This window comes from Lissotriton helveticus, chromosome 7, assembly GCF_964261635.1.
Source record: "Lissotriton helveticus chromosome 7, aLisHel1.1, whole genome shotgun sequence".
NCBI classification, from domain to species: domain Eukaryota; kingdom Metazoa; phylum Chordata; class Amphibia; order Caudata; family Salamandridae; genus Lissotriton; species Lissotriton helveticus.
The window spans coordinates 974,261,505-974,288,844 of record NC_136068.1 but is presented as its reverse complement, the minus strand read 5'-3'; the positions used below and the strand labels follow the sequence as shown (position 1 = coordinate 974,288,844).

The 27,340-nt window shown below is 42.1% G+C and overlaps 1 protein-coding gene across 4 annotated transcripts in view; it reads right to left on the bottom strand.

Moving 5' to 3' along the window:
- Positions 1-27,340, bottom strand: part of HMGXB3 (HMG-box containing 3) — a 526,740-nt gene that overhangs the window by 338,034 nt on the left and 161,366 nt on the right. For all 4 annotated transcript variants that reach the window (XM_078653572.1, XM_078653575.1, XM_078653573.1 and 1 more), the window contains 3 exons: positions 18,533-18,714; positions 17,624-17,721; positions 16,951-17,055 (listed from right to left, as the gene is read on the bottom strand). In XM_078653572.1, coding sequence (XP_078509698.1) covers positions 16,951-17,055; positions 17,624-17,721; positions 18,533-18,714 — 385 coding nt within the window. The remainder of the gene's footprint in view (positions 1-16,950; positions 17,056-17,623; positions 17,722-18,532; positions 18,715-27,340) is intronic.

Sequence of the window (27,340 nt, the reverse complement as noted above, 5' to 3'; positions counted from 1 at the left end):
CCTACCTTTACCCGGCTCCATGTACTTGAATATAATTCTCTGATGGCCTTTAACAGATTTATGGGGATTCCCCAGCTGGCCAGTTTTTCCCAAAGAAGTTCACGGGGCACGCTGTCAAAAGCTTGCTTAAGGTCCACAAAACAGGCGAATAGTATTAATACTGCCTCATCCAGTAACATCTCTAGTAGTGGGGATGAGAGCGTCACTTGTTTGTCCAATGAATAAGTAGGCAGCAACTCTTTTTTAAAAGAGGTACAAAGAATACGAATAGGGAATTTGAGGCAAAGAGATCAGACGGCAGACAACAATGCAGGACCAAGAGAGGAAAAAGGGGCGGCCGGAAATGTAGGAGAAAGGGAGCGATATCAGGCACGATCATGGAAGGCCAATCGAAAGAGATCGACACCTACAGATACAATGATATACAAATTATTAATCTTTCAAGTAAAAATCTAACCAGTGAAATGACAACTGTTCTAAAAAAGGGAATGAACTTCTGTCCCACTATGAAATGTGATATTAACGATGTGAGGATTGATGTTTATAAGCTGATAAGACAATTCAAGATTAAGACATTTTTTGCCGCTAATGTCAATAAAGATCAGCTTAATGATAAAATGTGTGGTGATGTCACAATTCAAGATATATATGACACTAGAATGCTGTTAGCCATTTCAGAAGATGATAATGATCCGGTTACCCTACACCAGGTGTTACAAGATCTGGAATGTTGTACTGATAGAAGTGAGAAAAGTGGACTAAAAGAAAAGTCCAAATGGACCCCACAGTTATCAAGTGGGAACAATATAGACAGCTTCTACACCAGTGTCAGTAAGGAATTAGATATCTTGGAAGAGAAAATCAAGAACACCAGACTATCACAATACAACAGTAATCTGACTTATAAAGAAAGAATGGCACTTGTGACCCTAGGGTCTGATACCTCACTAATAATTAAAGAAGCAGATAAGGGAGGGAATGTCGTACTAATGGATAAGGAATATGCGACTTACCAGTATGCATCTGTTCTTGGCATAGAGGGCTGCAGAGTGGTACATTTATGAATAGATCGCCATCTGGTGTTGGGCTCGGATGATTGCACTTGTTTTTCTCTTGGAGAAGTCTTTGTCGTCACGAGATCGATGACTCCTCCTTTGGGTGTTAGTGCGCATGGGCATCGGCTCCATCCTTAGATTGTTTTGCCATAGTAGGGTTAGATGGAGTAGTGTAATAGAATACAGAAAGAGATGCCCATGTAAGTGTCTCTAAATAAGATAATGTTGGGACAGACACAGGTTTCCGGGGAGGCAGGGAGGGCATGTACCACTCTGCAGCCCTCTATGCCAAGAACAGATGCATACTGGTAAGTAGCATATTCCGTTCGAGGCATATGGGCTGCAGATGGTACATTTATGAATAGATTATACAGCAGTTACCTCCCTAGCGGTGGTCACCCGTGTCTGTCGCAACCGTTTTAAATAAAGTTTTTAATACAGCTTGGCCCACTCTGGCTTGTTGTGTAGCCTGCACATCAACACAGTAGTGTTTTGTGAAGGTATGTGGTGTAGACCAAGTTGCTGCTCTGCATATGTCATCTAGGGGAATGTTTCCTAAGAATGCCATAGATGCTCCTAGCTTACGTGTAGAATGAGCTCTAGGAGGAACAGCTAATGTTCTCTTTGCTTTTATGTAACATATTTGTATACATCTTACGATCCATCTGCCAAGGCCCGCTTTAGAGATAGGATTGCCCTTATGTGTTGGGGAAAACGCTACAAATAGTTGTTTAGTTTTCCTGAAATTTTGTGTCCTTTCTATGTAGTACAATATTGCCCTTTTGACATCTAGTGTATGTAGGGCCCTTTCTGCTACCGTCTGTGGTTTTGGGAAAAAGACTGGTAGTTCCACTGGTTGATTGATGTGAAATGCTGAAATTACTTTAGGCAAGAACTTTGGGTTTGTTCTAAGAACCACTTTATTCTGGTGTAACTGTAGGAATGGTTCTTGTATTGTCAATGCCTGTAATTCGCTTACTCTCCTGAGGGAGGTAATGGCTATAAGGAAGGCCACCTTCCATGTAAGGAATTGTATTTGACACCTATGCATAGGTTCGAAAGGTGGTCCCATTAGTCTGGTGAGTACTATGTTGAGGTTCCAGACCGGGGAAGGTGGTAATCTTGGTGGAATGACTCTTTTAAGGCCTTCCATGAAGGCTTTGATTGCTGGCACTCTAAACAGGGATAGGTGTTACCTGTTTTGTAGGTACGCTGCTATAGCTGCTAGATGTACTCTGATAGATGTGTACGCAAGATTACAATGCTGTAAGTGTAGTAGATAGCAAATAATATCCTTTGTTGATACGTCTAGAGGGTTGATGTTATTACTGGTACAGTATACAGCAAACCTTTTCCACTTCGCTGCGTAGCATGCTCTGGTGGTGGGACGTCTCCCCTGCTTAATGATCTCCATACAGTTTGGGGGTAGATCTAAGTATCCAAATTCTAGGATTTCAGGAGCCAGATCGCTAGGTTCAGTTGTTTGGGATCTGGGTGCATTATTTCTCCATGGTTCTGTGTAAGGTGCATGGGTAAAATTCTTAGCTTTTGGTGTGGGACCTGTGAGAGTTGCAGGAGCGTGGTGAACCACGGCTGTCGTGCCCACGTGGGTGCTTCTAGTATCATGGTCATTGAGTGTTGTTGCAGCTTTCGGACCACTAATGGGATTAGTGGGAGAGGGGGAAAAGCGTATGCAAATTTGTTGGACCAATTTATCCATAACGCATTGCCCTGCGACAGGTGGTGTGGGTACCTGGATGCGAAGCTTTGGCATTTTGCGTTCTGATGAGTGGCAAAGAGATCTATCTCTGGTTGTCCCCATCTTTGGAAGAATGGCTGCAGTATTTGGTGGTGCAGTTCCCATTCGTGTATTTGTTCTGACTGTCTGCTTAAGATGTCTGCTATCTGATTTTGAACTCCTGGTAGGTGTTCGGCTAATAGATAGATGTTTTGAAGAATGGCCCATCTCCAGATTTCCTGCGCTAGCCTGGATAGTTGGAGAGAGTGCGTCCCCCCCTGTTTTTGAATATAATACATTGCTGTCATGTTGTCTGTTCTGATCAGGACTGCTTTGTTGATAACGTGCGTTTGAAAGGCTTTCAATGCTAGAAACACTGCTAGTATTTCTAGATGATTGATGTGCAGTCTTTTTTCCTGCACATTCCATCTTCCCTGTACTGTATATTTCTCCATATGCGCTCCCCATCCAGTGAGCGATGCATCCGCTGTTATTATCACCTGTGGAATTGGTTCTAGGAACGACCGCCCCTTGGCAATGTTTGTTGTGTTCCACCACTTCAGAGAGCGGTGTGTGCGGTCGTCTACCAACACCAGATCTGTAATCTGTCCTTGAGCCTGATTCCACTGTGTCGCTAAGCATTCTTGCAGCGGACGCATTTGTAGTTTGGCATATGGTATTAGCAGTATGCAGGATGACATCATCCCTAATAGCTGCATGAACACTCGCGCTGTTAGTGAGTGTTGCGGTTGAAATTTTTGAATGACTGTAAGCATTGTTTGGATCCTGACTGGATTGGGGTATACTTTGGCTTTTTCCGTGTCTATAGTAGCCCCTAGATATTGTTGAACCTTGCTTGGTTGCAGGTGTGACTTTGTGTAGTTCACCGTAAACCCTAGCTGGTGCAGCAGCTGAATTGTCTTTTGTGTGTTCTGAAGACATTCTTCTTGTGACTTGGCCTTTATTAGCCAGTCGTCCAAGTAAGGGAAGACATGTATTTGTTGTCTTCTTAGGTGAGCTGCAACCACTGCTAGGCATTTTGTGAATACTCTTGGTGCCGTTGTGACCCCAAATGGAAGGACTTTGAATTGGTAATGTTGTCCTTCTACCACAAACCTGAGGTATTTCCTGTGGGCTTTGTGAATAGGGATATGAAAGTAAGCGTCTTTTAGATCCAGTGTAGAAAGAAAGTCCCCTTTTTTCAGTAAAGGAAGTACTTGTTGGAGCGTGACCATGTGGAAATGTTCCGAATTTATGTATGCATTGAGAGGTCTGAGGTCTAGTATTGGCCTTAGAGACCCGTCTTTTTTGGGGATTAGGAAGTATAGGGAGTATACTCCTGTTCTTTGTTGTTGTTGTGCAACTTTCTCTATGGCATGCTTTTCTAGTAGGGATAGTACTTCTTGTTTTAACAGTGTTAGGTGGTCTTGGCTCATTGGACGCTGTTTGGGGGGGATGTTTGGTGGGGTAGCTGTGAGTTCCAGGCAATAACCATGTTGGATAATTTGTCTCACCCACCTGTCTGATGTGATGTTTTCCCAGACAGGTAGGAACTGTGATAGGCGTCCCCCGACCGGTGTTATATGGTCTGGGGGGAGCTGTATGAAGTCACTGCTTTGGGGTTGGAGAGTTGCGGTTGTTGTTGTTTCCGCGACCTCTTCCCTTGTTGTTGTTACCTCTGTAATTGCCTCTAGAATTACCTCTGGGTAATGTCGGTGTAAAAGAGGTTGGTTGCTGGCTTGTACCTGTATTTTTGGATCCTCCTCTATAGGTGGACCTACGAAAGGAACCTCTTTGGGTTGGCTGTTGCAATGCTCCCATTGATTTAGCCGTTTCCGTATCTTTTTTCATCTTTTCTAAGGCCTCATCTGTCCCTGAGCCGAAAAGTGTTTTCTCATCAAAAGGTTGGTTCAATAATGATGTTTGTACCTCTTGTTTGAACCCTGAAACTCTGAGCCATGCATGTCTTCTCAGCATGATGCTTGCGTTTATGGATCTTGCTGCAGTGTCTGCTGCGTCTAGGGCGCACTTAATGGAAGTATTAGTTATTATCTTTCCCTCTTGTATGAGTTGATCTGCCTTCTTTTGATGTTCTTTAGGGAGATGCATGATGAGTTTTTCTAATTCATCATAATGAGCTCTGTCATACCATGCAAGTAGCGCTTGCGTATTAGCTATGCGCCAGCTGTTTGCCGCTTGGGATGCTACTCTCTTGCCGGAGGCATCTATTAGCTTAGACTCTTTGTCAGGAGGCGGAGCTTCTCCTGTAGTTAAAGAGTTTGCTCTCTTACGAGCGTTTGTGACCACTAGTGAGTCCAGAGGAATTTGCCCCTTGATAAATATTGGGTCTTTTGGAGCTGCCTTATATTTTTTATCAATTCTTGGGTTTAATACTCTAGCCCTCACCGGGTCTTTGAATATTTCTGATGTGTGATTGAGGAGACCCTTAAGCATTGGTAGTGTTCCTGATGTTCTTTGTGCAGCAGGTAGTGTTTCTAACAGGAAATCCTCTATTTGAGGTTCTGCATGTAGTTCTACCTTGTGATATTTTGCTGCCCTATTAATTAGTTGTGCAAAACCTGTATTATCATCAGGTGGTGAAGGTTTTGAGGGATACAGTTCAGGGTCGTTATCATTATCTGACCCTACATTATAATCTTCCCATGGGTCTGCATCCTCTGGGACCGTGTCTTCATCATCCCTAGGATGTTCTCCCTCTCCTGTGTCACTTTCTACATCTGTTATGGGTGTAGATGGGCGTGGTGTAAAAGGAGTAGTTGGCATAGTGTGAGGAAGAGGGTGTGTCTCTAGGTTGTGGAGAAAGGGGAGGAGTTTTATTCGTCCCCATTGTTCTCTTCTTAGGAGGAGGAGTTTTTTCGTCCAACTGTTCATTCTTCCTCTTTTTAGGTAGTTCTGTCACTACCTTGCCAGTTTGTGGATCAATAAACAAAGTCTTTTGTTTGGGATCTGTTTGATGCTCCTGTGTCGGTACCGAAGTTTTTGGTTCCGAAAGGTGCTTTTTCTTCTGACTGTCCATTTGTGTTTTCAGCACCGAAAGTTTATTCGAATCCGATATTTTCGGTGTCGAGGATGTCTTCGACGTCGAAGCATGTTTCGGTTTCGACATGGAATGTTTCGACTTCGAGCTTTCCTTTGTATGGAGCTTCGGTTGTCGATGTCGAAGTGGGCCGCTTTTCGGATCCACCATGGTGGGAGACCGAGTGTTTCGGTTTCGTTGCCGGGCCCGAAGGTGGGGCGTCTGAAACTTTTTTCGGTTGTCTGACCGGGCTCGGAGGCGGGGTCGACACCATGCGGGGTCGGTTCTTTGGTAAAGGGACGTCGTCACTCATGGTTTGATGAATGTCGATTTCCTCGACGTCGGACTCGTCCGCTTGTGACCCCGCCTCGTCCTCCTCTTCTTCCTCCTCTTCGGGGTGCTGGTCCTCGAACAGCTCCGGGATTGCCTGTGACTGCATTCTCGATACCTCGTGTCTTCGGGCTCGACGGTTTCTAATCGTCGATTTGGAAGAGAATGCCGCACAGGCTTCACAGTCCCTGGATTCGTGTTCAGGGGACAAGCAGAGGTTGCACACCTCGTGTAGGTCCTTGTGTGGAAACTTAGCACCACACGTTGGACATTTTTTGAATGGAGTCCTTTCCATGGACTCCGGGCTGGACTACGTCGAGATGGGCCTCCTGGTCTCGTCGACGTAGCAGTTCGAAATCTTGTTGTTGACGTTGAAACGCGTCGAAATGGAAGTGTAGTCGCGTTCGATAACAATACCGTCGAATTGGAAAGGGAATACGCGCCGAATATAACTTTTTTTGTCGAAGTCGATCCGGAGCGCTTCGATCCTCATCCGAACCCGATGGCGGAAAAAAACAATCTAAGGATGGAGCCGATGCCCATGCGCACTAACACCCAAAGGAGGAGTCATCGATCTTGTGACGACAAAGACTTCTCCAAGAGAAAAACAAGTGCAATCATCCGAGCCCAACACCAGATGGCGATCTATTCATAAATGTACCATCTGCTGCCCATATGCCTCGAACAGTCAATTATGATACTGAAGCATTAAGTCAACTTAACAATACAGATTGATACACTAGATTGACCCATAACCCTATCTTTAATAATATCAATACCATCAATAACCATTTAAAGGAATGGCATACTAAGACAATTATCAGTGATGACGAATTTAAATACTTGACCATAGACCGTCCTCGTTTTCCCTGCTTATACACCATACCTAAGGTCCATAAAGATCCATTATCACCCCCCAGTAGGCCCATCGGGCATAGGTAGCCCTACAGAAAGATTAGCAGAATTAATTGATGTCTTTATTCAGCCGTATGTAATAAATTTACCATCTAATATTAAGGATACTAAACACGTTTTGAATATTCTTGAGAACTTTGTATGGGATCCTGAAATGATGCTAGTGACAATGGATACAGTCTCACTGTATACAAACATTAGTCACGAACTTGGTTTAACTGCCTTGAGATATTTTTTATATAAGAGACCTGTTGAACTACTTCAACACACGGAAATGTTACCAACAATGTCAAAATTGGTTCTTGAACACAAGGTGTTTTTATTTAACGGACAATGGTACAGACAAACGTGTGGGACTGCCATGGGTTCCAGATTTCCTCCGTTCTTTGCCTGCCTCTTCATGGGGTGGATGGAGGCAAAGCATATCTGGGGCCCTGGTGGCTCACACTGACAACAATTCATCCACTATTATGTAAGATACATCGACAATTTGTTGTTTATTTGGACCGGTGGGGAGGAGGAGTTGCAGCACTTCTTCACATACATGAACAATAACACATATAACATGACCTTTACGATCAGTTATAGTCATGAGAGGATTGTATTCCTAGACCTAGAGCTATATGTGGAAAATGGTAGACTCTGTAGTAAAGTATTCAGGAAGAGTACATCCTGTAACTCTATATTACATTCAGGTAGTGCACACCCCAGATCTCAAGTGAATACTATACCATTTGGAGAATTTTACAGAGCCCGACGTAATTGTAGTGAGGACTCAGACTTTAAAATTTGTGTGAGAGATACGGAGAATAGATTTCTGTCAAGAGGATATGGGTCAGAGGTGGTAACCAGAGCTAAGGAAAGATCGCTTAAACTAGTTAGAAAGGATACACTACAGGTCAAGAATAGAACCAGTGTAAAATGTAAAAAGCCTGTTAGAATGATCCCTAACTATCATCCCTGTCATCAAAGATATACCAAATTCTCAAGAGACATTGGTTTATGCTTACCCCTGATCCCGTTTTGCGGCCATACGTGGAAAGTCATCAGTCGATTACATATCGGAGAGGTATGACAATTAGAAATATGATTAGCCCTAGCTACCCGAGAGAACAGAGATATAAACCCTCATGGCTAAACCTACATAATAAGGGCTCTTATAAATGTGTAGGATGCAGTATGTGCAGGTTGACACAACACGGGCTACAGAACGTTAGCTACAATGGCTCCAGGAGGTATGAGATTAAGACACATAGACTGTAACACCACCTATGTAGTGTATGCGGTGATCTGCAAATGCAATAAAGTGTATATTAGGAGTGCCATTAGAAAGCTAAAAGAACGTATCTCTGAACACTTCAGGGCTCTGAAGAACAGGGATATGAGGTATCCATAAGCAGTACATGCTGCAGAATGTGAATCACAAGGAACACATTTGACATTTTCCTTTCATGGTATAGAAAACATCTTGCAAGACGTGAAGGGAGGCAACTGGGAGCTTAGATTGAGACAGAGAGAAGCTCGCTGGATTATGGAGGTACATGCCGTTGATAGGGGAGGGACTTAACATTGATAATGAATTTCAGTACTTCCTAGGCAACGGATCAACCACTAACATGGCATAGGTACCAACAATTATGTCCAGTATCTCTGTCAAATCCATGTGGTTATAGCAACCATTAGATTGTATTCTATATTATCCTGTCACACAAGGCAAACTGTTGTTAATCTGTGGTAGATGGCTGCAATTAGGATAGGAGGTTGGTTTTGGCCCCTTTTGTCCTAATATCTTTTCTCCTCCCACCTGCTTGTTACTATACAGTGATAATCTATTAGAGATTTACTGCTTACAGAAATTTATGCGCTCTTCATAATAATGAAATAAGAGATATGATATATATATATACAGACTTTACATATCCAATGTTTATGCATTTGACAACTGTAAGATAGCATTATTGAGTGCATTAATGAGAATCACTTTATGATTTTAACTCCCCCCTAATTGATAGTCAATTCAGATTATAGATAAAAAATGTCTTACCTTACAAGAAATCTGACAGTTATGTGTACATGAACTCACCAACTGAGAGATACCATATCTTTCACTTATGATGATTGAATTATATTGGCTTAACAACTACAGTAGTCTTTATGCGATATATACTGTGAACTAAATCCAAAGGAGACAAGATGCCCATGATGTGATGAAACTCCACAGTTTAAATTGCATGACCTTAAACTCTTTCGTGTTTATTTATTTTCTCTTACTTTTCCTTTTTCTTTTCACTTTAATTCAATTTGGTGCCTTTTTTCGAAATAGAATTTGGGATACGAACTCATGCGTTAGCTCGTCACCAATATAGGGCTTTACATTGTGAACACAATTATGGGACTCGATCTATTTGAACCCGTCTTAATATGGCGGTCGTTGGTTTCTTGAGCCGCTAGTCCTCTTTCTTAGTGGTGCAACTCAGACTACATAAGTTCGGAAACAAGATGGCGCGGATGCAAGACGCCGTTTTCTTAGACGAGTGGACGATACTGCGGATAGAGGTGAGCTGTAAGGATTAGCTTGATTTAGACTTTCCGTTATTGGTGATATTGCGCCAGCTCTTATACTTTTTTCGAACTATACACGGGACACAGGTGTAAATTTTAACAGTGAATTGTGCCTTAGAGATATAAATATACTATTATGGTAACATATGTAATGACGGTAAATGAATCGGTACTTATAAATGACTCTTGTCGGCATCATGAGATGGCGCTCTTAATTCATTACACTTTTTAGAGCTAGACCTTTCACGCTATATTTTTTGGGCAGCTAATTGTTTAAATAGGATGTGGCTTAGACTCGGTTTTTAGCTAATCGTGATCAAACTTTAGAATATGAAGTGACATATTATTAGATCATCTGTATTTTTACATATATATATATATATATATATATATATATATATATATATATATATATATGTTATTCCTTTTTACCTTCAATAGGCTATTACTGAATAACTTGGGTCCTGAAGATTACTATGAGAGGCTACACATTCTCTCCCTACTACTAAGATTCATACAAGTGAGTGATTACGGAGCATGGACATTGTTTGAGATAATCTTTTATCCCTGATAGGAGATGTTGTTGATTATATTGTTACTTTTCCTTTCAGACATGAGATGATTGGATATACTTGTCTTTATCACACACAAAGCGGTTAAGATTTACATTTTAGCCATTGGGGTATTATGTATATAACTGACCATTCTAAGATGGCGCTCACTGGGTGATCTGCAGTCCTCTGTCGATGTCGACTGAGAGGTGTTCCCTTTATACTTTGCAAGGTATATGTAATGACCGGTTAACGTGTGCAAAACACACACACACTGACGAAGGCCAAGTGCTGAAACGCGTCTGTGGCGAGCTTGTAGTTAATAAACTACTGTGTGACGAGTATCCCTCGAGTGCTGTCTTCTCTTTTCCTGTAATTGGATTTGAACGAGCGTGATGTTTCTGCGGCGTTCTTCGAGCCGCTGACAGCACCCGCCCACGAGTGCACAGAGTCTTCGAAGTACGGAGCGACGAACTTAACGGCATCTCCGTGCACCGCCCAACCGCCCTACCGCCAGCAGGAGGGTCTATTGCGGCAAGATCCACCCCCTTCCCGGAGAGTACGTGTTGTTTCCTGGAGGACACCGGTGCGCCGTGGGTCATCCGTCGGAGTCAATCGGAAATACTGGGTCGGGTAAGCGGACCGCCGTGCGACTTAATTTTCCTTGGTATTGGTGTGCATTTCACACAAGAGAGCGGATATCGGGCAGAGCGTCAGAGGGATAACTCGTTTACACACAGTCGGCACAAGCGAAGCCCACAAATCTATGCGCATGCGCTATAACCAGCGAGAGCGCAATTAGTAACCGGGACTATGTTTTCAGATGCAGAACGCCGCATAGCGGCAAAAGACATGTTTAAACAGCGCGACAAGCGTGAGAGGCCCAATGAAGATGTGCCAGTGTTAGATCCACATAAAGCAAAAATTAAGGAAACGATGATGAAGCTAGAACGTATGCATGAGCGTGAGACACGCAAATGGTGGGAAGCCACAAGCCTCACCAGCTATGTTGAAGAAAAGAGAGTACCACGGGGACTCAGGGTCCACACTGTTCCATCATATGAGAACCCTGACCCCCAGCTACTCACAGATTGGGAACAACATACTGCAACTTATACAGAAGGCACCCTGAAAATATTAATTAAGTACGCCTGGAGTGACCGTGACAAGGCATTGGAGGAGATTAAAATCTTGGAAGAGAAACTTGAGGAGGAATCAGATAAGGAATTAGTGCTCAAATCGAAGACGGAAATGAAAGTGCGTCTCACTAAGTATGAGCAGAAAATACGCACGAGAAAACAGGAAAAATATCAGAGGGACGAAAATGACTACCAGCAGGGGCGCGTCTTAACATACGCAAGGAAGTATGATGCATCGCGTCAAGCACTACAAGCGAAAACCTCCTCAGCACCTGAAATCCCCACGTCCGAATCGGATGTGACCGAAAGCGAATCGGGGGATGAACAACAACAAGCAAGGGGGCCACCCACAACACGCCAAAAGTCACGATCAACTGAACAGACTGACAGTGGAAAGACCCGTTTTCACCAGGAGTACGATATCATCAAGGGAACATGGCTAAGAGATGGCAAGACGAAACCACCAGACATGGCGGATCCATCGCAGAAAACAACAAGAAAAAGAGGCGGACAAGGAGAGGAGGCGGCGGCAACAAACGATGGCGGAAAGGGAAGAGGCAGAGCCAAGTCCAACAACTGGAGCAACCGAACACGAGGAACCAAGAAATGAGCCAGACAGTAGAAACCACCAGTGAAAATCTAACGGTGGTCAATCTATCTGAAAGAATCTTAACTGACACCGAAACCAACTTACTTAGTCTCGGGCTCACTTTTTGCCCCAGTACTCCACTTGAGTATACCCAGACGAGGATAGACCTCTTCAGATTTACACGCAAGTTAAAGTTACATAAGTACTTCAAACTACGGCCCCATTTGAAAGAAAAAGGAGGAGTAGGAATTAGGGCAACAGCAACGGATGCCCTGGTGGGAAGAGAGATTGAATCTCTCGAGACACTTGAAGAACTGCGTGAAGAAGTAAACACACGGAATCCATCTGAATCCCTGAATAGAGGTCAAAGGGCTCTCGCTCTTGGTATCGAACAAGATCGCGAGGAGAGTGGATATAAACCTTCATCAATTTTTATCCCACAGATGCCCTGGGATGCGATCGACGCCTTCTCGGAGGCCATGACACAAGATCTCATGCAATACAGGAAAGTAAATCATCCAATAAAACACAACATTACTGAACAACAAAAAATGGCCCTGCAACATCTTACGAAGGATGAAAAAATCATCATCAAACCTTCGGATAAAGGGGGTAATGTTGTGATCCTTACCAGAGAATACTACAGATCTGAAGCATTACGCCAACTATCCGATACCAAGTTTTATGTCAAATGCAATAACGAGGTATATTCGGAAAGTATCCGGAATTATGACAAACTGATAGGGAAATGGCATCAGTGCAACATGCTGAGCAAAGATGAATTTCTCTTTCTCCGGACTACCCAACCACTTACACCGACCTTCTACCATCTGCCAAAACTACATAAGGACAGTCTATTCCCCCCAGGCCGTCCAATTGTCTCATCGATCGGCAGTCTAACTGAAAAAATGTCCAAGTTCATAGATAAGTTCCTTTTTCCGTTGGTTATAACACTTCCCTCGTATGTACGAGATACCAAGGCTTTCTTGAACTTAATAAGAACTGTGAACTGGGACAATGAATGCCTATTGATTGTACTAGACATTACCAGTCTATACACTGTCATTGATCATCGACAGGGCTTAGAGGCAATTGGACACTTCTTGAACTTAAGACAATTGAGGTTTATGACCCATAATATCATGATTCTTGAGTTCATTGATTTCTGTCTGAACAATAACATTTTCTTATTTGAGGATCAATTGTTTAGACAAGTGTCTGGGACAGCGATGGGTACCTGCTTCGCTCCCAGCTACGCGAACCTTTTCGTGGGCTGGTGGGAGGAGCAGGTGCCCAGGAGCTGCATGGTGGATGGAGAGGAGGGAAAGACGGAGGGTTGGTTCAGGTATATCGATGACCTGTTTATTATTTGGCGGGGCTCAACAGTAACAGCACAAGCCTATATTGATCTATTGAATGACAATGCCTATAATTTACATTTTTCGGGGACTGTTAGTTCGGCGTCTGCCGAATATCTGGACCTGAAAGTGTTTTCGCATAACCAGCAGATCCATACAGCATTACACAGAAAAACAACAGCTGGTAATTCCACTCTCTTCGCCAGTAGCAGCCATCCACCTCAACTGATCAAAAGCATTCCTTACGGAGAGTTACTCCGTCTCCGTAGGAACTGCTCAAGAATCGAAGATTTTGATAAGGCAGCCTATGATTGTGTTAACAGGTTTAAAGCTCGGGGTTATGGAGAATCTATTTTGAAAAATACCTTAAAAAAAGTCAGGGCTATCCCTAGAGATTCACTGATTACCCCCAAATCTTCCACCAAGAAAGTTGAGGATGGCAAGGGGAAATTCAGACTCATAACTCCCTTTTCGGCTGGAGCCAAGGATCTTAGATCTATGCTGCGGAGAAATTGGCACATTCTCAAAACAGATAGTACCATCAAAGATGACCTACCAACCCACCCACTTGTAACCTTTAACAAGACCAGATCTTTAAGAGACCATCTGGTGACTAGCCACTTAGAGAAACCACTCCCCAAAAGCAATACTCTAAGAACCATGAGCGGTTTTTTCCCCTGTGGGAAATGCAAAGCCTGCGCTGGGAGCAAAAGAGTTCTCACAGTGGAGAACCAAGATACGGGCAAGATACTGCGTATAAAACAGTTCATCACGTGCAGCACCCCCCTAGCAGTGTATTGTTTAGTGTGCCCTTGTGGCCTTCGCTACATAGGGAGCACTATCAATATGCTGAAACTGCGGATCCTTGAACATCTTAGAGCTATCGATAAGGCCGACCAAGCATATCCGGTAGCCCGGCATTTCGCCGAGAAACATAATAGAGACCGCAACCAGCTTCAATACTTTGGCCTTGATACCATCAAAACTAATGCCAGAGGGGGGGATTGCCTGCGACGCCTGCGGAGGCTCGAGTCACGTTACATCATAGACCTCTCCACGAAGTGGCCTAAAGGGATGAATAGTGGGGAAGAATTGGTGGTCCATTTAGGCGAATAGCAGCTATACTGTCTCATGATCCAAGTCTATTCTGTATTCTCTGAAACATAATGGATCACACTGTATATATCATTGTATATAAATGGTTGCTTGTGTACATACTGTATAGTGGCGCATAGTCGTAGGAGGGGTGTGATGATACATTGATTTCCTTTCCAATATAGGCATATGCATTCTTACCATTATAGAGAATTTGTTTTTGTACACATGCCATAAGCGGTATTTTGTTAGGTTCAAAGGGCTCTTTGTTTCCTACGTTGCGTGTTTAAATTTACGCTCAACTAGATTTCTATTTACCACTTATAGGATGTTTTTCATCTCCCCATTTCTCTTCTTCTTTTTGGAACCTCACACGCTTTTGCCCTGTCTACGACATGTTGAAGGTTAATAATCTTTTTTGATGCATATAAAATGTATAATAGGATGTATATACAGTCACCTCTCTTCAGTTTAGAGGACCGTTGCCGATCCACGGCTTGATTTAGTAATGTATAGTACATTATTTGTAAATTACTATGTATCCCCCACATGAGCATTGTTACCTATCCAAGGTTTGATAGACGGTTAAGATTTACATTTTAGCCATTGGGGTATTATGTATATAACTGACCATTCTAAGATGGCGCTCACTGGGTGATCTGCAGTCCTCTGTCGATGTCGACTGAGAGGTGTTCCCTTTATACTTTGCAAGGTATATGTAATGACCGGTTAACGTGTGCAAAACACACACACACTGACGAAGGCCAAGTGCTGAAACGCGTCTGTGGCGAGCTTGTAGTTAATAAACTACTGTGTGACGAGTATCCCTCGAGTGCTGTCTTCTCTTTTCCTGTAATTGGATTTGAACGAGCGTGATATATATATATATATATATATATATATATATATATGTTATTCCTTTTTACCTTCAATAGGCTATTACTGAATAACTTGGGTCCTGAAGATTACTATGAGAGGCTACACATTCTCTCCCTACTACTAAGATTCATACAAGTGAGTGATTACGGAGCATGGACATTGTTTGAGATAATCTTTTATCCCTGATAGGAGATGTTGTTGATTATATTGTTACTTTTCCTTTCAGACATGAGATGATTGGATATACTTGTCTTTATCACACACAAAGCCATGTCCTATTGGTAGAATAAGAGTCCATTAATGACAATAGGCGAGTCCCTTTCTCTAGTAGTCCCTTCTCCGCTACCTTACTATGGAAGAGCTTGCATGCCCTATATATTAGTGGTGATGCTAGCCTTTTGATAACAGAGTTGTTAGCCTTGAACGTGAACCTCGGCCTATCTTTTGTAAATCACTTGGATTTTAGGACGCTGTAGATTTTGCTTTTCCTTCACTTTAAACGTTTCGTTACTTGTGCTTTATTGCTGGTGGTGTTTTTCCTATTGCACTTGGATGATGGTTTTTTCTGTCTTTTTAATGCTTGCGTCACCTTATTTCAACTTTTAGTAGGCATTGACTCTCTCCTTGCCTATGTGTGGTGTCTTACCTTCACAATCACGAGGGTGTCAGTTTCGGATTTGGTGGACTGCGCCCTGTATTTGTATTGAAATTCAAACCTGTGTTTAGGCGCATATGTAATGATGGTTTGTTTTATGATATTCTAGCCCTGACGAAGTCTGAGGTTGACACCTTTTAAGACGAAACACGTATTGGCTAGGATCAAGTTTGGACACACTTTGAGATGAATAAATGCTGGACACAAGAAGATCGCCTTTTCTGCTTTGATTTAATAAGGACATATATTACTCTGGAATCAAGCTCAGGATATATTTGTGCATTTTTTTTTAATAAGTAGCGAACTTTTCCCTGCTGTCTGGTTGATGGTGGATGACCATCACCTTATCCTTTGAGCTCCTTTGAAATTACTGTATGACAACACTGACTGCAACCCAGCGCAACTGTCTCCCAGTCATCTGGTCGCTATTGGTTTGGTTAAGGCAAAACTTTGGTCTCTTTTTTAATAATGACTATGATAGGTTACTAAACTAAGAGACCTAGGCCTTTAATCTAGTCTATACCTATGATGATATTAAAGGCACCGGGGACTCCCATCATGACGACGGGGAAAGATTCAAGCATGTGAATCCATGAAAGTTCCAATACTGGAGAAATTGCATGGTTCTGATTGTTGCTATATTCTGTTGTACTTAATGTGTATCCAGGTTCTTCATTTGGAACAACAGGGTTGCCCTGTAAGTTTGGTACAAGGACCACCATGCATGGCCCAGCACGCAAAGCAGTGCCAGCCACAAAATATAAAAAGTTAGAGGTGAAGAGTCTCCGCTGGCTAGCCCCCACCATGGAGGCGTTTCAGATGCAAAACTGGCTGAGGCTTCATTATCAGAAAAACAACAGTTCCCCGAAATCTAAATGAGGCATGGGAACCAAGACGTGGCATGAGGAGACATCCAAACTGAGTTCTGTTGTCTTTGAAGGATGAACAAAGGGATCTCAACAGAGTAACAGAAACTGAGATCAAAACAGTGGGTCAAACACAGAAGGGTCACATTGAGGATAATTAGGACGAGAAAGGAGATCTCACCAGAGTAACAGCACAGCTGTATTTGTATGAAGGGAAAACATGCGGCTTCACTTCCAGGACCCTTGGCGGAGGTGGAGAAATGTTGTTCACAGCAACAACCTGAACCTAGCACAAGAATAAGAGGAAAAAAATATTAAGTTCACATCGCAAATTTAAAGCATCATTGTTTACTAAGGGAGAAAGAGCAGAGGGCAGAAGTGTCCTACAAGCAAATAGCTCACACTGAATGGCTGCCACTTAACTAATAACCATTTTAGAAATGTTAACTAATTTCTGTTTTTTATCTCTTGAGACGGTGCAAAAGTGAACCAATGAACTTTTGGCTCTTGCCCCATACACCAACCAATCCTACAAGCTAATTACAAGTGCACAGAGGAAGGGGCTTTTATACATGAATGTCCTGATATCACTCCTTTCCTTATTCGCCATGCTTATAACGGGCGGCTCCAAGAACACTACGGTTGGAATCATACAGTCAATAAACATCACATGGCATCACTCTGTGACTAACTTCTTATATGCAAAGGTGGAAAGTGTCAAATGTTGACAATAAGCAAGCACATAGGTCAGTTCAAATACAAAAGCGTGAATTTGGCAAGGGCCGTGCGGACCAACAAGGCAATTACAAGAAACAATATGATAAAGAAAACTGATAATACACTGAAATACTGACTTTCTTCTCTTCCGGCTTTGACGGCAGCTGTACCAAATGACCCAGCTGTTTTAGTGTGCTGAGCTTCAGTCCAGTAGCACGGACATGGGAATGAATATCTGTAATATAAAATATACAAAAATGAATGATGAAATATCACTTGGCTTTCTCTTTCAGATTAACCACCAACTGCTCAGAAGTCAATCAACAATCCTCATGTGACCATCTGCACTGGGAACGGTTCATCATACTTTCCCTTCGATAACTACTGCCCCACCCTAAATCCTATGGAACATTTCGACTCTCTTCATTCACACTTAACAAGCCACTAACTAGTAGATAAAAACTGATAGTTCTCTGCATTTTTGTGGGACAGTAACCCATATTTTGAATGAGTTGCTTTTCTTAATGGTTCCGTTCTCTGGCAGAAAAATCATTCTTGTCCAACTTTCTTCGGGGGGGGGGGTGAGGGGGGAGGTATTTGAGACATGCAATACAAACTTATTCTTTCATTCAGAGACATCATTCATAATCTCTCTGAAACAGCAGTTACTAAGTTCACAGAAAAGAATTCTAAGTGAAACATAGTGTGATCCAAGCCCAGTACAGCAGGGGAAGAATTGGTCACATAGGTTAATGTAGAGAGGTCATGAGTTAGTTGCAAAGTGATTCAGAATGTTCTGATGATAGGAATGTGAAGAAAGGCTTAAGTACTGAAGACATGACGCTGGAGATGCGGATGAAAATAAAGCTATAAAAAGAAACTGGAATCACTCTTCATTTCAGTTAACCTAATCTGTGATTGATTCCAACCTTTCAGGGCAATCAATCTGTGTGCCAAATATCAAATTTCACTGAGGGAAGGGTTGGCCTTAGAGAGTTGCCGCTTCTAGCTCCTGATAAAAAGCCAGTGTGAGACTCTTGTCTTACCGTTTTTTAGGAAAGCTGGCTTCTGGATTAGGTTCTCAGAAACAAGTTCTCGGCTGGAGCAGACAGGCGCAGGGAGGATGGCTCTTGTTGGGCGGGTAGCTGCCATTAAAGCAGGACGAGCTCTTGATTTATTTCGGAGTTCCAGAAGTTTAGGGGAAGTTGTGGGATGTGAAGAATGGATTCTGGGTGAAAAAGGGATGAACAAATGAAAATGTTAAATATCCAATTTCAGGACTGGATGACTTACAACAACATGCACTAATTTATGTTTGCAAAACAAAGATGTTGTTTTGTTATATGATGTGTGCTAAAACTGACATGGTCATTTAGAGCGACTGGCAAATATGGGAGCTAAAGCACCTTGGGGGTAATAGCACTACCACTAATGCTATGATTTCATACATGCTTCCCCCCCACATATTGCAAGTGTGCCTCACACACAAAAATGGGTAATGTGCATCTTTCATTTAGAAAACATCCAAACACATGGCACCTTACCGATGCACAGACTAAAAGCTCACCCCTACATCACACAGTGAAAGTAAGGAGCTGTGTATCTATGAACCAGCAAGGCTAGACACACACTGTTGCGATTTGTTTCTTAGCTGTACGTCTATGCCACAGCAAGGTGCCACATGCTGGCCAGGTTTTGCCTTAGCCTAAGAGAATATGCCAACAGCCTCTGGCGCCTCGCTGGGGCAGAGAAGTGTCTTTTTCTGTCCCAGAAAAGATCCACACACTGATTGGATTTTTCTACTAGGGGCATAAAAAATATCCAACCCAAACAGTGACTGGGTTACACCTCTAGCCCTCATTGAACACTTAATATACATGTAATTAAAGCATTGATTAAAGTTATCATAGTATCGTTTGCATTAATATAATTATTGATTTGTTTTGGAGAATATTACTTCTGTTATTATGATTGTTGGGTATATTCACCTTTCAAAACTCATCAAGATGTAATAATGCAGTGGGTGTTATGCTATATTATATATGGCAAATTTGTTATCATATTGACTCTTTTCTGATCCTTACCTAATTATTGCTGTTGTTTTGAAAGTTGATATGTATCACTGAATTAACAGTAATGTCATTAGTATGCCTGTATACGATTTTGATCTTTGCACATATGGCCACCTTAGTAGCCTCTCCACTACTTCACTTAACCAGTTAACATTGAGGTAGAGTCACCTTCAGTAACTAATTATACATGACATGGTGATACTATCATTCATTGGTACCTGTTCTTTAGTTATTGTAAAACTACAGGCTTGAGATTAAGTTGGGGCAATAGGAATACACTACGTAGATGGCTGCTACCTTGAATGCGGGCTTATGGTTGGGAAACATCTACTGTTATGGCAGACACTCTATGCCCCACTTTTCTGTTTTCTTTCTTTTTGTGTATTTAACTAAGTAATAGTATAAAGACCCAGAGACACATATGTCTTCCAAGATCTCCGCCACGCTACTTACGATCTAGTGGTAGCTTAGGGGAGCTTTAGGCCTGTCACCCTAAAGGGAGCAGGTACCGGGCACCTAACTTGGCCACAATCACCATCATCCAACACTTCCCGTAAACACCGACGCAATGACAAAAGCCTGCACGCAACATCTGGGAAAATTATGACAAACAACTCTGAGACTATGCTCATGGAACATCAATGGGCTGAACAGTAAGGTAGCTGATGCTGAATTCTTTGCATACTCAAATACCTTCGACATTGTCCGTTTGCAGGAAACATGGTCAGAAGATCCATATCATCTAAAGGGTACATTTGCTTCAATGCTCCGGCACTGAGAACATTGAAATATGGTCATTCATCTGGGGGCCTAGCCACAAAATGTGATACAGCACAAGAAATTCAATCTCCACTGCCATCAGTAAACTCAGTCATGATCCACCTAAACCTCAAAGGCCACAAAAACGAGGTGCTAGTGGTCAACACATATATAAATCCGAGACGAAAAAACCAAGAGTAAATTCAATTAATCGATCACCTGGTCACTATCTTTAGCTCTCAGAATACCACCAACCTCATCCTCTCCAGGGATTTAAACCAGCAAATCCTAGGCACATCGTCAAACGACGACATACAGGCTCAGTCCTCCTACTGGAATATACCAACCCAAAATAAAGGCAATCATGGCAGACCAACCAAGCTAGGGAAAGAGCTGCTAGAAGATATGGAGCACATCAATTTAAGGGTTTCAACAGAAGATTTACTGATGACTCCCCTCCGGCCGCTTCCTTCTACTCGGAAACTGCAAATTCCATCATAGATTACATTTTAGTATGCCTTTCACTCTTCCAATACGTATCAGAATTTCGCTTAGGAGACAAAGGGGACAGTGATCACCGGCCCTTGGAAGTCTCAATCCAAGCATACCCACACAAACTGACGCTTGATCCAGTGGGAGGCATGCATGGCACACAATAAACTTAAAAAGAATCAAGTACTCTTGTAAATTCCAGGGAGGTGCTCCTGGCTGCAAAAACACTGCTACATGAGCATACAAATTTCAGTAGCACCCCGATCAGTTCATGGGAAACCTTCACAGTTACACTTGCAAGTTCCTTTTCGACTAAAGCCAGATATACCCCTTCAAGTGATCCAACAGCTGAGGGAAGGGCCATGAGAGCACAGCGAACCACACTAAAATGGATTAAAAAATAAAAAGGGTAAATGAAACTCTCATAGCGTAGAGGCTTTACCCCTGGGAACGTGGGCCTTAACCATCAACTCCGCCCAAGGAAAGCCCAACCAAAAAACTCAAGTGGGATATCAAAAGGTTCAACGAAACTGCATTCTGGGCAAAAATCTATCATGACTCCCAAACGACCAACAGCAAGAGTTTCTGGGCCACTATCAACAAAAATGTACAACCAGCACAGAGAGGCATTACATTGTACATCACCAAGAACTCATGGACAACTTTTCTAGAATCCCACTTCAATCAGCAAACATCCAATCAACAAGCAATTCTGGATAACCAACTGATCCACCAAATGCAACCTGAAAGGAACCCAGAGGAAGAGACAAAGGGAAACGAAGTAACAATTAAAAACCAAATCTCAAAAGGAAGGAGAGAAGGGGCCCGGGGCCAAACGGGATTCCACCAGCTCTCTTTTAACTGGACATAAATATTGCCAGCCCCCTCCCCTCTTTCACACCGTCCAACAGTCCAGACTTCTACCCGCTTCATAGAAGGGATACATAATTTCTCCAATTTTCAAGGACGGCGACAAAACCTCACCAAAAAATCTATTGTCTGATTGCACTATTAGACATAGAGGCAAAATATTTCAACAGCACATTAATCACAGAGCTCCAGGACTGGGCTAAAGAAAAGGAAATAATCCCCCCTCACGAAAACAGGGATTCCCAAAGATACAGGAACATCAACCAAGATACGAACTATGTCACTGCTTATTGACAAGGCAAAATCATCCAACCAGGGGATTCACTTTTGTTTCATCGACTTCAAGGCAGACTTCGATAATGTCAACCGAGCAAGACTGTGGAGAAAATTGCCCTCCTAGGGAATTCCGTCATCTTTTTTTAATCTTTTAATACACCTCCATTCCAATACATGGATACAGGTAAAACTAGGTAACGCTCCCATCTTTTAAGGCGTATACCAACCAACAAAGGGCTCAAACAGGGATGAATGCTTACGCCAACGCTGTGTAACCTGTATACGGCGGATATGACCTCAGTTCTCAGCAACGGCAATGCGCATGCACCATGGCTTGGAGGCACAGCTATCTCCAGTATCTTGTACGCCGATGATGTTGTCCTAATAAGTCACACAAAAGTTAGCTTGCAACACTTGCTCAATAAAATGCATGAGTACGCCACGGAAAACCACTTAGAAGTGACCATCAATAAAAGAAAAGCTTTGACAATGAACGGCAAACAACAGACCCACTCTTGGCACTTGGAAAAAAATCCAATCACGAACACCCCTGCTTACAAATACCTAGGCGTAACCATCGATGAGGGCGGTCAGTTCGCCAACTAACTTGAGGCTATCAGGAGGAAGGGGATGACAATAGCAATAACACTAAGGCAGTTAAAAACAAAGCTTACAGGACCTATATTCTCACCTCTCCTTCCGGTCGCCCAAGCCAAAATCCTACCCTTCATCATCTATGGCAGTGAGGCACTTAGAGACAGGGACGCAACACTGTTGGATACCACCATGGCCAAGGCCTACAGAGTTATGTTTAGCCTTCCAACCTACGCCTCACCTTATCATCGTGACTCGATGCACAAGCATGTTTTTGCTCTTCGCACCCTAGGGAATCATAAACTATTGAGACATGCGTACTGACGGTCTATGATCACACGTTTTTTGCGTTCTTTTTCCTTCACTTTTTCGTGTGCATGCGTAAAGCCTTGACTTTTGGACGATTTTGTTTATATTAGATTTTAATGAGTGTGGGCCCTCATTCATACAGATATACCTTATTTCCATTAGATTACCCAGATGAAGTGCCCAATGGGCACGAAATGCATTGGGATCATCGTGTAATGCGAATTGAAATTCAATTAATTGAGTGAAGCACTGTAACATGTGATTTGCAACATTTACAGAAAAATACAGATATATGGAATAAAATCAATACAATTCAAGAAAACATTTCTTGTTCTTCAAACTTTATTTTTTACTTCAATTGGATACAATGAAAATACTTAAATAATCGCAGTGGCGATTCTTCAAAGCAGCACCCAGAGGGTCGTGCTCCAAGATTAGAGGACGCATTTATTTAAGAAAATTATCGACTGACACATTTTTAGCTTTGAAGCCATTGAGCAACTGGCATTGATTTCCCTCAAGATGGCCGCGGCGGAATATGCAGTCTAGTAGTTATGATCCTCTTGCTGGTACTAGGCACGCTAATCTTTATTAGCTTGAATTCCCGTGCTAGTCGAGTGCGTCCGTGAAAGGCAAACATGCCAGCTTTCATTGAGAGTATTACAACCCTTGAGTGGTTGCTGCTGTGTTTGAAGTAAGTTCTTCCGATTGCTGTCCCTATTATTCTGACCATTTTGTTGTACACAGCATCATAGTCATATTGATTGGGTCATACTATGTTTTTACAGAGCCACCCATTGTTGAAGTGCTTTCTAAGTATTAATATTGAAGAGGTGAGTAGATGTACAACATCACTTATAGTCGGGCTTCTTTTGAATGCTTTGATATCGTTACCCTGGCTCCTTTTTCTTATCAGGTTCATACTATATCCTTCAGTTGCAAAAGTACCAGGTGAATCTGCAACACTTTATGGTTGCATGCTGTTTCTTATTTTTAAGGCTTTGACTGTGGAACACTGGTTTGAATTTTGGTTCATTCTGTTAGTGGTTTTGGTTTTAATTCCTTGTTTTTTTCTAATTGGATTAGGTATTAACCAATTGGCGATGGGTTTCCACTATTTCCACAGCAGGTGCATTATCTCTCAGACAGGCATATTTCATTATAATATTTGATATGATTGTTGTTTTTCCCATTTTTAATTAGTTCCAGGGGGAGTCATCCATGTATCGCCACATAAAATCTTACTAGTACTGAGGATGGTCTCGTGGATTGATACCATTTGTGACCGAAACATCGACGACACACACATATTTGGTGCAATTCTCTCCATCAAGGTGGAATTTTGTCTTGAAAAAAAGACAGACATTTACCCACTTTGCTTGAGAGTGGGTTACTCATACACTGACATATGGGATCATTGAACGATGTATTAATAGTAGGATAACACATTTTCAATGTATACTATGATATGATTTGTATTGGACACTATTGTTTTCAGTTAATGAAAACATTTTCTTTATGATTTAATCATCTTAAATGTCAGTTTTTACTAAGGATTCATGGTCCAATTTGGTGCCAAACCGTGCAATCTGAAAGATACAAATTAGTTTTTGATGCCACTCATTAGGAATCTTTCAAAAGTCTGTTCTTCTAAATGACTCCCTTTGTCAGCAGTTTATCTTACTATAGATATATACCCATGCCCACAACGAAATATTGGGTTGCCCTTTTGTTTGAATAGCCTCAATATCTAGGCATCTACCTTACTCTGAAGCAACAATGGATTAATACTGCTTGCATTGCTGCTAGGGGCAGACAAACAGAAACTTGAATGTGACCAAAAGAGCACTGACATTAGGATTCATGTTTCCAAGACATCTTGTAGACCAGGAGAAAACAACAATATTCTATATATTTAAGGAAACATAGGCTGCCTTGGGGATTGGAAAATATAATCCAGTTTCTTGGGATGCAACAGCCTCAAGGTGTCAGGTTGGGATCCCTGGGTAGCAGCCACAGTGCTCGTATGGCCCGAGTAGATTTGGTGTTGACACCTGTGTGATGAAAGGTAGGGTGAATGACCTAATTTTAATCATGCAGCAGAACCAGGTCATAATCTGGGAAGGTCAAAACCAGTTGGCCAAGAGGGAGAAAAACTCTGAACTGTCATTGTTTGACTCCTTAATAGGCATGGATATTAGCCCATTGAAATTCATCTTGGCCACTGTTGCCAACTAGCGGGCCCTCATTTCTGCTGCAGTGTTCTCCAGCTGGAATGGAATTCCCTCATTCCGATTTTCAAATTTTCATACTTACCTAAATGCTTCTCTTGCAGTAGGGCAAACATGGTACTTTCCTTTCGGAAACAGGATATGACTTTTGTTTGTTTAATTCATCCCTTTAATATTCCAATGGAGGACATGCAAAGAGTTAGGAAGACAGTCAAAGCAGACAACAGCAGCTATTCAAAATCTAGCAGTTCAGTCGTAGCTTCTTCACTCTTATGATGCAGATCTGGCCCTAGTCCTCTGCTTTGTGAGGATGCCAAGTGGGATTGGCTGCAGTTATGGTTTACATCAAATTAACTGAGAACAGCCAGTGGAGTGTCAAATCAAAATTATTTTCCTTCCATGAAACCTCTTCTTCCACTGTATGGGGGACCAGTGGTATCAGCAATAGCTGCAAAGGCTTTTTACCATCTGGGCATGGTGTAAGCATCCAATGAGCTCTGTAAATCTGAAAAGTAATTGAAAGATGGATAATCATATAAGGCTTCACATTTTGGCCTTGTAGTCCATCAGTAATTATTGAGTCAGTCCCTTAATTCATAATATAGGTGGTTAGAGAGGTGTTCTATGTGTTGCAGGTATGGGAAGGGATCTCCACGAGCACGCCCAACCCATTCTCTAGCGTAGGAATTCAAGTATCTACATAATTTAATTTCTTGGTGATTGCTCAATGTCTGACTTCTTGCTCCAACTATCATGCTTCATGAGGGTGATGTCTGCCACTGCTTTCGGCAATAAGATGAATGAATGAATGAAACCTCTTGACCGAAATACTATAGATAAGAGGCTGTAGCCACTGCAATTAGTCTACTAGCAAGAGCCAGGTTTTCAACTTCGTCCTGAAAAACACAGGGCATGCTATACTCCTGAAATGGGGGTGGGGGTAGGAATTTCAGTGTTTGGATATCAGGTGAGAGAAGATTTTCTACCAATGCACCTACATTTGAACTGGGGATCACCACCAGGCTGGTAATAGCTGAATGAAGAGAGCAATTAGGGAAGTAGGCGAGAAACTACTGCCCGAGACAGAGCAGTCCACAATTATTAAGAGCCAAAAGTACAAATCAAGGAGCATTAATCATGGTCTGTTTGCAGATTGGCAGCCAATGAAGATGAGTAGATACTGAGGAACAAAATAGCGGTTTGGCAAGTGGCTGCATTTTCAGTGTGAGGGGGGATAGGATCTAATAGAGCACAACATTTAATGGATATAGATAAACAATGCAGGAATGTCCTCGCTATCTAAAGTTGAGAACCTGAGAGAGAGAAGGTGCACTAGGAGAGTCAGAAGAACTGAAAAAGGTGAGTTGCCAATCACCTTTCCTGCATTAAGTATATTTCCAAAATCCCTGTTCCCTATCACCACACTTTGTGGTTCAGGTATTTGATATAACAAAACACATAGCTCTTCTTTCCATATTCCTTGTAAATGTCTACATTTAGAAGCCACCTCATATGTATACAAATTGAATCCCACAGGTACATAGTAGAGGAAAAGAGATCCGATGTAGCACTACCTTCATGTGTTGCTAGCTATCTTGAACTATTTGTTTTCCATTGTTTCAGATATAAAATCGGACAATATTCTGGGTTTTCCGCTTTCTTCTTCACTTGGCAAGCAGTTAAAGTATATTGTTATGATGTTCAGCAACAATGAGAAGTGTTCTCTTGTTCTAATCCGATTATGTGATCCACTTGCAATAGGTGTTCGCTCAACATTAGCATGGAGAAATCCAGTAATTCCATTCATATACCAAGGAATATTTTACTCATCCTGTAAGCATCTGTTCTTAGCATGAAATGCTGTAAATTCAAATGTTCTGCATACTTCTAACATCTAGTGTGGGCTCGGACATTTGCAAGTTGTTTTTCTTCGAAGTAAGGAATTCACAAGATGTTCTGTGAATCATCTTAGTTGGTTATGCGCATGGCCACCGACACCATGTTAAACTGTTTTTCGCTTAGTGGGTAAAAGTAGTATGGATGGCGGAGTAAAGAATGTATGGTGAAAATATGCATTGGTAACAGAATTGGAATGGAAAAGAGGGCAAAATCTGTGATCTGGGGAGGATAGACATAGGGGTATCCAAAGGACTACACACTACAGATACTTACAGGATATATACCATTTTCTATTTGTGGCATGGGTTGGTGTATGTATACATGATTTGCATAGACTGTAAAGCAGTAAACC